We start from the raw sequence: 12,819 nt of genomic DNA, 5'->3' as shown, positions 1-12,819 counted from the left end.
AAACCAAAGCCTGTCTACTAAACTAACTCCATTGTTCTCTCAGAGGAAAACGCACTTGTAGGAAAATTCAACTTGCAAACCACCATTTGAGACACACCCTGTTTTTAAAGTTTGGGACTTCCTGTGTTTTGGTAAAACGCCAAGTGTTCTGCCTAAAACAAGTGTGAAAAAAAATGGCAATATGAGAGAAGAGACCACATAGACTTGGTGGTGGTTGTTGTTAAGTGCCCTCAAGCCGGTTCCGACCCACAGTGACCCAGTATAGAGTTTCCGAGGAGCAGCTGATGACTTTGAACCGCCAACCTAGTGGTTCAAACAGACCTTGCGGTCCAGTGCTTATCGTACAAAGACCCTAGGAAGAATGCAAACCCTACCAAGATCAATTTCTCTCTCCAAAGGCCTATTTCCCAAGACAGGAATAAGTAAAATGGTGGGTCAATTCTCCCCTATCGTGCGGGAGACTGGAGTTCAACTCCCGGCTAGTACAACTCACACAAAGCTACCACGGTGTGTTGGGGAGGCTTTCGTGTGGCTGAAGAGGTTTCAGTGAAGCGTCCAGACTGAAGATGGGAGTAGGAAGAAAGGCCTGGACGTCAACTTCGTAAACTCCGAGGATCCATAGATAGGAGAAAGTCCTATCTATGGATCCAATCAGTGTCTAGTATCAAGCAATCGCTGGATTTTCTTCTGCACATCGTCTTCCCTGTGTGTAGTTTATAGTTTAGGGTTCACCCCACCTGGTGTGGCGCTGTGAGATCAGCACAAGGTCAGCAGTTCAAGCCCCACCAGCTGCTCCCTGGAAAGCCTATACAGGGTCACTATGAGTCAGAAATGACTCGGTGGCACTTTATAGCAACAACTACTACACTAGTAAGATTTCGTTACTATAACAAAGCCTCATTCCCCAACAGGATCACAGCCACAGCAATAGGAGGTAGGTTTAGCGGTTGTTGTCAAGTTGCATCGAGTCGGTTCTGATTCACAGGGACCCTTGCAGGGCGGAGGCTACTTGCTGTTCAATCACCTCCTTCTCACGGCAGCCCCATGTGTGCAGAGTGGAACAGTGCACTCCGTCGGGTTTTCATGGAAGCACATAACTAGGACTTTTTCTTGGGAGGCAGTTGCGCATGGGCTGTAGTGAACAACTTTTCATTGGGCAGCCAAATTAACTATCTGAAATGCCCCCGGCCACAATCCGACATGGGTCAGAATAGAACTGGGTTCTGGTGGATTTTCATGACTGGGAGCTTCTAGAGGCAGATTGCCAGGTCTTTCTTCTGAGGGACGTCTGAGTAGACTCGAATTGCCAACCTCTCATTCTCCTCTTACACCTGCCATGGATCATCCACAGATGGGGGAGTGGCGATTAGATTTGTATTTAGGGGGACAGTCATGAGCACAAGACTCGGCTGGGCCCCGCCCTGTGGTTGGATGTGTAGAGAGGAGGGGGCACAGAGGCACTCACAGCTGGATGAGGAAGGGATGGCTCACTTCCTGGAGGACCGCCTTCTCATTGTGCACATGCTGCTCCTGCTTCAGCCGGATGACGTCAGGGATGCTCATCATCTTGAGCGCAAAGAAGCTCTTGGTCGTCTTCTCTTGGACCAGGTGCACCCGCCCAAAGGTGCCGGTGCCTGCGGAGATAAGGACAGCCCGTCAGAGACACGGGGACTGGGCAGGGAGGGCAAGGAGGGGCTGTGGCGGCTCATGGGAGCACAGGTGTCGGGGCAGGGGGGCGCTCAATGAGGACAGGAAGCGTATGGTTCAACACGCGGTTCTCACAATCATACACACACAAAGTCACACTACACACACCACGCACCGTGGGTGTGTGTGTGGTCTACAGCTCAATATGCAGTTCTCATAATCATACACACTCGGAGTCACACTACATACACCACACACCGTGGGTGTACATGTGGTGTCTATGGCACAACACACGATTCTCACAATCATATACAGTGACACTTAAGCAACACACCACACACATACACATTCACACCCGCACTACACACGTACACTCACACCACACACACACACAATGGATGTGTGCTTGGAGTCTACCACTCAACACACGGGCACAGTGACACTAAGACACACACACGGATGCTCACATGGAGTTGGCAGTGGAATATCCAGTTTCTCAAACACCCTGACTCACACCACACACACCACAAACTCACTCAACACACACAACACAAACATGCAACACACACTACCAACACACAAAACACACAGTACTCACAACACACACCAACACACACTAGCAACACACACACTACCAACAGACACCACAAATACACTCACAGCACAAACATACAACACACACACTACAAACATTACCAACGCACAAAACAACACACACAACACACACACACTACCAACACACATACTACCAACACACCCCACAAATACACTCACAACACACACACTACAAACACACATCACACACACCACAAACACTCACTTGTACACACACAGCTGGGGGATTTTCAATTAAGTTTGTGGGAAAATGGAAATGAAAGATAATGGAGTGTTTCCACACACTTTCTGAAGTCCCCTCATACACACCACACAATCACACACACATAGCAGCACACTCATACACATTCACGCACACAGATCCCACGAACACACATATTACATGTAAGCAATACATACACACATGCAGATACACCCACACACATTTACACACACTCCATACAAAACACACACCACGCCACATGGACACCTACAGACGTTATACACATACCAAAGACGTTGCTGTTGTTAAGTGCCGTGGAGTCAGTTCAGACTCCTACCGATTCTGTATAGGGTTTCTAAGGAGCAGCTGGTGGGTTTGAACCTCTGATCCTGTGATTAGCAGTGCAGTGCTGATCCTACAGTGTCACCAAGTAAGGACTCACACCACGTAAGAGGGGCTTCCAAAGTATGTGGACTGTTTCCATTTAATTACATTTTCCACAAACTCCTTGAACCCTCCTCATAGACACAGACTGCACACACACACCACACCACACCACAGACACGTTACAAACACACCATACACTCACAGATTCCCACAGGGCCAGAGATCAAGAGTTAAAAGGAACCAGTCTTTAAATCTAGACGTTCATCCATTTTTCTGCATGTGGACTACATTCCCGATTCCGCTAGAAGGATCGTTTGCAGCAGGCAGAACCAAGCTGAAATACCGTAACACCCATTTCCAAGAAGTGGCTTGCAAACAGACATTTTAGTACTTCCTCAAAAGCTGAGGCAAAGAATTACCCCATGGCCCAGAAATGGCATTCCTTGGTACACACTCAAGAAAATAAGCAGGAACACACTCATCCACGTATCCCACCGTGCACAATAGAAATAATCCAAGTGTCCGCCAACAGATGATGGATAAACACGTTGGATTATACACATTCAGCCATAAAGAATAGGTCTGTCTGTACACATGCCCCAACATAAATGCACCGAGAAAATACAGCACGAAGGCAGATCCAAGAGGGCAAAACTGCAGACTCCCACATACATGAAATGCTGAGAAGAAGCCAGTGCCCAGAGACCAAAGCTTATTGGTGGTTATCAGAAGGCTGACTAGGAGTACATGCTTAAGTGGTATGTGGTCTCTGTTCAGGGGGATTAAAAGCTTTGAAAAGGGTTAGCGTTCCTGGGTGTAGAAGACAGTATTTGTAACTCACGTCACTCTGAGTTACACACTCATATAAAATCATGATTGAATGTTTTGATCAAAAATTCTTATCAAAAAGGGAGAGAAATACAGAACAGAATTTCAAATTTGTAATCACATTCAGACTTTCTGGACCCATCGTGAATTCCGGAAGTAAATATCCTGAGTAAATACTTAAAATATTTCAACCTTAAGTCTCCTTATCAAAAATATCCCCTAAAGTCTTCCTTAAACCAAATCAACAACCATTTTGCTTTTAACTGGAAGCATACATGGGGCTCCACGATGTGCTTTTAAGAACTACCCCTATCAAAAGGAGGCCTGCTGGTGCGGTCGACTGAGATCCTAACTGCAAGGACAGCAGTTCAAACCTACCAGTGAGGCTGGAGCAAAAGGCAGCTAGGCTGGCTGCTCCCATAAAGATTTACAGTCTCAGCAACCATTGGGAGTAGTTTTACTCTGTCCTATAGGGTGGCCACCATGTGAGTCTGGGTTTGTTATATGGGATCAAATAAACAACAACAAGGCCTGTTAGGCAGCAAACTCAGGGGGTAGAGTGGTTCCCTTCAGCGAGGAGGAAAACTTTCAGAAAGAAGGCTAAGAGTTACCGAACCTGAAACATTTAATCAACTCTCTGAAACATACATGCAGAAACTGTGAAATTTGTTACTTTCTGTTGTGTATGTTTCTTAACAACAAGAACAAAAGGAAGCAGGTTTTTTTAATGCTTAAACACAAGACCCTTCAAACCCGAAACTGAACCCAGACCAGGAGAACTCTCTTCAGTCAAAACAACCGACAGGCCTAGGAACGGGACAATGCTATACCCGTGGGAAACCTGCTCCTCAGATAAACCAACTACAAATCCAAAAGGGCAAAACTGTTCCAAAAGACAAAGCTCAGAAACAAAAAAGGAGAAATGGAAACAGGAAACCCAAGGAGGAAGTGGGAAGATTGTTATTATACGTAGCAGGAAGTACAACTACCAGAAGGAGTTCTGGTAATGGAGTGGTTACAAATGGGGCTCTTAATCTCACCGTCAGAAGTTAGAAACTACCAGCTGTTCTGCAGGAGAAAGATGAGGCTTTCTGCTCCAAGATTCACAGCCTTGGGAACCCTATACAGGGTCACGACAAGTCGGAATCGACAAGTCGGAATCGACAGAAGTTAGAAACTACCAGCTGTTCTGCAGGAGAAAGATGAGGCTTTCTGCTCCAAGATTTACAGCCTTGGGAACCCTATACAGGGTCACGACAAGTCGGAATCGACTCCACGGCACAGTTCCACCAACAACTACAGCAAATGTCTCAAAACACAATGATCACAAATTGGGAATGTGACAAATAAGCTGAAGAAAGACGAGGCTTTCTGCTTCCGCAAAAATTTACAACCTTGGAAACCTTATACAGGGTTGCAACCGAGTCAAAACCAACTCGATGGCACTTCACAACCACAATGTAACACACACACCTTGTTGTTAAGTGCCATTTGAGTTGGTTCCGACCCATAGCGACCCTGTATAGGGTTTCCAAGGAGCAGCTGGTGAGCTTCAACCACCGGACCTTGCAGTTCAAACAACTTTGCAGTCTGGCGCATTAACCCACAGCGCCATACCAGGACTCCTGATACACATATACACGTGTATATATGATTGTTGTTAAGTGCTGGAGAGCCAGGATGATCCTGTATAGGGTTTCCAAGGAGCAGCAGGTAGATTTGAACTGCCAACCTTGAGGTTAGCAGTCCAGTCCTATAGTGCCATAACAGGGCTATATATATATATACACATGCCATTGTTATTAAGTGCCGTCAAGCTGGTTCCAACCTATAGTGACCCTGTTTAGGGTTTCCCCCAGAGCACTTAGTTTGAATCACTGACCTTGCAGTCCAGTGCTTACAGAACAGTGCCACACACCACACAGCATACATACACGAACTTCTGGTGTGGTGCTGTGGGTTAATGAGCTGGACTGCAAAGTTGGTGTTGTTGGGGACCATGTAAGATTGGTCAGAGGCTCGAGGCCCTATAGGCCCGAGTGTAACAAATGAGGCCACTGGCAGTTAATGACAAATTGTTTTTTACCTTAATATTGTTACATGTATTAATTTAATACACGGAGCTCTTAATAATCCACAGATAAATGTGATATTTTCCTAAAGCCTAAGACTAAAAGTTGCAAGGTCAAACCTTTCTCCAAAAGGATTAACTAAAAATATGCTAGCTACTTCTCAGTTCTTTGTTCTATAGACAAAGAACCAATCCTCCCTAATCCTTTTCCAGGTGCAGCCCATTCACCTGGGCGTCTGGAGTCCTCCTGCAGACCTGGCTCAGGAAGCCAAAGCAGCAGGACTCCGCCCAAGCTTTTGTCATTACTCTCACCTTCCCCCAACTGACCTCAGGGGCTATAGATATGTTAATTGGGCCTGAGAATCCAAGTTGCTGGCCTGGGATTCGAATTAGCGAAGTACGATGTAAAGTTACCTGAATGTCTGGAAAAGTACTGATGTTAGCTGTACCTTGCCTAAGTCCCTCCCAGCTTGGTGTGAAGCTCCTCCCCTAAATAAAACAGACGCCAGGGCCTCCCCAGGTGTGCATTACTGGTTGGAAGGCATGGAGTAAAGATTGCAGTGCATTACGGGTTAAAGGGCACGCAGTAAAGATGGCAGGGCAGTGAGTTGCTGCCTGCAGAGGCCACGATGTCTGTAGTTCCAAGCCTGCCCACCAGTGATGTATCCACCCTGGCTTTGGGGTGCCTCATTGTTTCTCTCTGTCTCCTTCTGTGTATTCTTGATATATTGTTATCGCTGTCAGGTATCCCCTCCTCGTGAACCGAACCCCTATGTCGAGGCGGGTCCCCGGCATGGTGTGAACATCAAGGTTGGTGGTTCAAGCTCACCAGCCACTCCTCAGAAACCCTGTAAAGGTCGTTATGGGCTGGAACCGACTCGATGGCACTTAACGACAACGTGATGTCTGGATTCCTGATGTGGTGGTATGGGATAAAGCACTCGATCTCAACATCGGTTTGAACCATGGATCAGCAGTTCAAACTCACCAGCCGTTCCTTGGTAACCCTATACAGGGTCGCTATGAGTTGGAACCAACTCAATGGCATTTTGTAACAACAACATGATGGCTGGAACTGTGACTGCTTTGGCAATGCCAGACCAAATGATTTCAATATGGCCTGCAGGTAATGGTTCGAGCCCACCAGCCACTCCGTGGGAGAAAGATGAGGCTGTTTGCTCTCACACAAAGATGTCCACCTTCAGAAACCCTATACACAGTCACTATGAGCAGGAACCAAGTCTCTGGCACAACAAAGCTTGTAAAATGGGAAACTAAGCTGCTTTGGTGTTGGCACTGTACGATAAGCACTGGACTGCTAACACAAGGTCTCAGTTCAAACCCACCCGAGGGTCTTTGGAAGCCCTATTGTTTTCAATACAACAACAATATGTGTAGTGAGATTGACTGAACTGCTCGAGGAACATAAACAAAGTTCCTGAATGATACACATAAAAACTTGAATAAGTATATGTTTCTCTGGTATACATTCTCAACAACGATGGAGAACACTAATAAAATTAACTACATTTTGAAAACAACTCCCCTGGTGGCGAGACTCCATGTAGAGTCTTTATTTTGCCCTCTCTATTTTTAAAAAAGTTTCATTTTTAAAATCTGCTGAGTCCAAGGGTACTCGATTTTACATCGTCTGATCTCAAAACCACAAAAATAGAATCAATATTTTCTAACGATCCTGCCCCTATTTGCAGCGTATTCATTACAGACTCTCCTATAAAACAAACACACGCAAAAAGATAGAATCAGATCCTCCCTCCAAGGAACTCCAGGAATGTCCTACAAGGGAAATGCTTGCATTTCTGGCTCCACTTTGGTATCATTTCAACACAAGATTTCTAGTTTGGGATGTTATCTGGGGTGGGGTCATCCCCAAGAAAAATAAACATCGACAATTCAGACGTTTGCAATTCAAACTAGATAACAAATCCAGTCCAACACTTCCCTCCCATCCACAGTGTAAGGCAGTCTTTACACACACCCCAAAAAACAATTAAAAAATATACAATCCTTTCACCCAGTTGATTCCGACTCCCAGCACCCCTTGTGTCAAAGCAGAACTGCCGCCATGGGGTTTTCTTGGATGCATCTTCACTTCAAGTGGCAACGTGTTGGTGGCTCTGAATGATAACCACTGGAATGCGAATCCAAGGTCGGTGGTTCCAGCCAACTAGCCTCTCAGAGGGAAAACAATGTTTGCTTCCACCACAAAAATGCGCAGTTTCAGAAAACCCTATACAAGGTCACCCTGCGTCAGAACCAACTCACCGTCATATGAGTCCCGGTGGCACAATGAGTAAGCGCTACGTCACTAACCCAAACCCAAAGGTTACTGATTCCAAATCACCCACCCAGGAACTCTGAACAAAGACTAGGTGATCTGCTCTAACAATGATTAACCGGAATAACAAACCCTACTACACCACCACTGAGGCCATTTTGACTCACAGAAACACTACACAGAGTTAGAGACGGTCAGCTTGGGCCCTGGTCACAGCTACAAACACCCAGCGTCTTAGGCTACCCAGGAACCTAAAAACTGTCTCCAGGTCCTTCCAACTGTCCTCCCGGAGCAGGTGAGGGGGCACTGGTTCTGTTGTCATTTTAACTTTTTATTGTGAATTGAGTTTAGAATTATACTGCAGATTATCAACCCCACATTTCAACAAATTACACGCTTCATGTCTTTACAATGATTTCAATCCTGCTGTGGACCGTCAGAATTCACCTATGTTGGTGTTGTTGTTGTTATGTGCCATGGAGTCGGTTCCGATCCATAGCGACCCTGTACAGGGTTTCCAAGGCTGTAAATCCTTACGGGAGCAGAAAGCCTCATCTTTCTCCCATGGAACAGCTGGTAGTTTCGAACTGCTGACCTTGAGGTTCACAGCCCGATTCGTAACCACCACTATGCTACCAGAGCTCCTTTACTCATTTAATTCTATTTCTCTCCCACCCCCACCCATCCACCCTGTTACCAATCATCACAGAATATTCCATTGAGCAAGAAGATATGTCCTTACATCTTTACAACACTGGGCTCATGCACAGTTTGTCCTTTCTTGATGGACTGTTTTTCACAGTAGGATCAGCACTGGACTGTGAACCTCAAGGCCGGCGGTTCAAACTCACCAGCCGCTCCTTGGTAACCCGATACAGGGTCGCTACGAGCCGGGAACCAACCGTGATTTCACTCAGGGCAGTTTTCACAGGAGCAGAACCAAAGGCCACATCTAGGCTGTCTGAAAACCTCCAGCCAGATGCATCTACCGAAGATTCATTCAAGGTCCAGCTAAGAGCTCCGACCAACTCAGTTTTTAACTTTATTTCATGAGACTAGAATCTACCATGAAGGAGCGCTAGGGTGCCGCAGGTTAAGCGCTTGGGCTGCTAGCTACAAAGTCGGCGGTTCAAACCCACCACCCACTCCTCTGGATCCATTTACAGTTTCAGAAATCCTAAGGACAAGTTCTGTTCTATCCTACGGAGTCGCTATGAGACAACAGGATATATGGGGGTGCAGGGGAGGGAGTCTCAACTATGAACATCGTCAGCTACTAAGCAACAAAAGGGGGGACATGCAAGTCCACCGAAAGCAGCCCGAGTTAACTACCTACTCATGGTGTGCCCCTAAAAGTGCTCCACTGGGTTTTCAAGGCCAGTGAGATCAGCAGATCACCAGGACTTTCTTCTGATGTACTTGTGGGCAGACTTGAGGTTAACCCGGACTCCTTACTCACCATTCAGCACCTTTCAGTTCAATAATCATAAAGGAATTTCTGGTAGCGTAGTGGTTACGAATCATGCTGTGAACCACAAGGTCAGCAGTTCGAAACTACCAGCCACTCCATGGGAGAAAGATGAGGCTTTCTGCTCCTGTAAAGATTTACAGCCTCGGAAACCCTGTTCAGGTTCGCTATGGGTCAGAACCGACTCCACGGCACTTAACAACAACAACCCCCCAAATTCTAAAGAATCCAGAATCACACTGGCTAAAAAGCATTGTTGTCGTTACTGATAAGTGCCGTCAAGTCGGTCCCGACTCGCTGCAATGCGGTATAGGGTTTCGGAGAGTGGCTGATGGGTTTGAACAGCAGGCCTTGTGGTTAGCAGGCCAGTGATTATCCTACAGTGCCACACCAGGGCTAAAAAGGAGACACGCATTCACTTGGGAGATGGGGAAGGCAGTAAACAAAAATAATCGAGAATCAGACATTGCCGTTAACAGTCACCATTTGGGGCCCGTTTCTGGGACAAGTGCAGCCATCAGATTTCCCCTGAGGGCATCTCTGGGGCTTGTTGGCACAATGAATTGGGAAAGGGGGTATGGATTACAAGGAGGAGAAACTGGAGCTGAAAGGGTACCAGCTGCAAGGCGTAACTTAAAACATGACAAAGCCGCAACTTGCCCCAGATGGCATCAGTATACCGGGCTTCCAACAGCAAAGCTAACAGCTACCAGGGGGCCACCCCCACAGTGAGGACCCTCCCCCCTCCACAATGGAACTGCACCTTACGCTGAACCATCCCAGTCGGTTCCAGAAGGTGACTGTTATAGGCCACTTGGTTTGCAGCTTTGGTACCCACATCGTTGGCTGGTGTTGTTAGGTGCCGCCGAATCGGTTCCGATTCTCAGTGACCGCCGTGCACAACAGAACGACACACTGCCCAGTCCTACTTCAGCCCATCGCTGCTGGCACCGTGACTATTATTCGTGAACTATTCATAATGATTTTGTCATTTTCCAGCACAGTATCTGACAACATTCGCTGCGATTCAAAAAGCTTTCAGAAGTGGCCCACCTCTCCCTCTCCCTAGTCAGTCTGTCTGGAAGTTCAGCTGAAACCTGTCCACCATGGGGTGGCCCTGCTGTATTTAAAAATACCAGAGGCCTGGCTTCCAGAATCACAGCAACTCACAAGCCACCACAGTAGGACAAACTGACAGACGAGTGGTGAACACAGATAATGTTGTTGTTGTTGTTGTCAGGTGCCATCGAGTCAGCACCAACCCATAGCGACCTTATGCACAGCAGACCCAGATAATGGACTCCCTAAATTCACAAACATCAAGCCAACTCGGACTCATAAAGACCTCATAGGGTAGAGTAGAAATGCTCCTCAGCTTCCAAGGAGCGTCTGGTGGATTTGAACCAAGACCTTGTGGTTAGCAAACGTGTGCTTAATGCCCAGCACCACCAGGGCTCCTTCATGGAGTGTCTGGGTGAACGTTAACCCGCTCGCTAAAAACCCAAAGACTGACTCTGCCCAGAGGAAGTCAGAAGAAAGGCCTGGGGATCTACACATCAAGATGAAGGCCGGAAAACCCAGTTCTACTCGGACACAAACTGGGGATGTCATCTGTGATTCAGGGTCAACTCGGTGGAGAAAACAGTTAGCACACGGAAGAAAGGTCTGGCAAACTACTGCTGAAAAATCATCCACTGAAAACCCCACTCTGATACACAAGGGACACCATGGTTCACACTGGACTCGACAGCGACTGGCTTGTTGTTACTGTTACTGTTGTTGTTGTTGTTGTTGTTGTTGTTGTTGTTGTTGTTAGGTGCTGACTCACAGTAACCCGGTGCACGATAGACTGAAACAGTGTCCTGTCCTGAAGCATCCTCACAATTATATTCCAGCCCATTGCTGCTGTCACTGTGCCCACACACCTCGTTAGGGGTCTTCCTGTTTTTCTTTGACCCTCCAACCTTACCAAACATGATGTCCTTCTCCAGGGACTGGGTCCCTCCTGACAATATGTCCGAAGTATGAGAGACAAAGTCTGGCCATCCTGGTCTCCAAGGAGCACTCCGGCTGCATTTCTTCTAACACGGATCTATTGGATCTATTACACTTTCAATATTCTCCTCCAACACCATAACTCAAAAGCCTCAATTCTTCTACGGTCTTCCTTATTCACTGTCCAGCTTTCGCATGCATATGAGGTGATTGAAAATACCATGGCTTGGGTCAGGCGCACCTTAGTCCTCAAGCTGACACAGCTTTGCTCTTGAACTCTTTAAAGAGGCGACTGCTTTAGCAAGTAATAAATACTCTGAGTCAATTTATCAATTTTATATTTTACAAGAATCATATTCCTTCCTAAGATGAGTAATAAATGAAATCCGCCACTCATGAACCAAACAACCCATCTAGACAGTATGGCTTCACCACCCCTCACTGGGCATGCGGGCAGCTTCAACACAGGTGGGTTTCTCAGGCGAGGAGGATTCATTTCCATTCACCTTGACCCCAACATAAACTGACTCACTGGTAGTCACCTGTCTTCTGTTGTTCCTCTCTCGGCAAGCCACCATCATGAACACAAACACACAGCTAAGCCCAAAAGTATTGCTGCAAATCATGTTGTTGTTAGTGCAGTCAAGTGGGTTCCAACCTTGGATAGGGTTTCCATGGCTGGAAATCTTTACAAGAGCTTTAGAAAACCTCATCTTTGTCCTGCAGAGCAGCTGGTGGGCTCGAACTGCCAACCTTGTGGTTCACAGTCCAGCACTCATCCCAGAGAGCCACCATGTTCCATGGTGTTGGTTGGTGGTAGTTATGAGCCGTGGAGTCAGTTCCAACTCATAGCAGCCCGATGTAGGGTTTCCGAGGCTGTAAATCATTAGCGGAGCAGAAAGTCTCATGTTTCTCCTGCAGAGCAGCTGGTTGATTCGAACTGCTGACCGTGCAGTTAGCAGCCCAAACTTAGAACCAACCACAATGCTACCAAAGCTCCTTCTTTGTGTCGTGAAGTGACGCTGAGTCGGTGCTAACAGATAGCGACCCTGTCAACCCAATATAAGTTTCCGAGGAACAGACCTTCCTTGTCAAGAGCTCCTAAGAAATCTTTGTTGTTGTTGTTGTTACGTGCCGTGGAGTTGGTTCCAACTCATAACGACCCTGTACAGGGTTTCCGAGGCTATAAATCTTTACGGGAGCACAACACCTCATCTTTCTCCCACGGAACAGCTGGTAGTTTTGAACTGCTGACCTTGCGGTTCACAGCCCGATTCGTAACCACTACGCTACCAGAGCTCGTTGTT

General features: G+C 46.9%; 1 protein-coding gene across 1 annotated transcript in view; it reads right to left on the bottom strand.

The window, feature by feature from the left end:
* Window positions 1–12,819, bottom strand: part of PRKX (protein kinase, X-linked) — a 72,109-nt gene that overhangs the window by 37,273 nt on the left and 22,017 nt on the right. The window contains exon 2 of the mRNA XM_006877237.1: window positions 1,466–1,634. Coding sequence (XP_006877299.1) covers window positions 1,466–1,634 — 169 coding nt within the window. The remainder of the gene's footprint in view (window positions 1–1,465; window positions 1,635–12,819) is intronic.

This window comes from Chrysochloris asiatica, unplaced genomic scaffold (assembly GCF_000296735.1).
Source record: "Chrysochloris asiatica unplaced genomic scaffold, ChrAsi1.0 scaffold00446, whole genome shotgun sequence".
Lineage (NCBI taxonomy): Eukaryota > Metazoa > Chordata > Mammalia > Afrosoricida > Chrysochloridae > Chrysochloris > Chrysochloris asiatica.
Note: the sequence above shows the minus strand (reverse complement) of the source record. Positions and strands in the feature narration are given on the sequence as shown.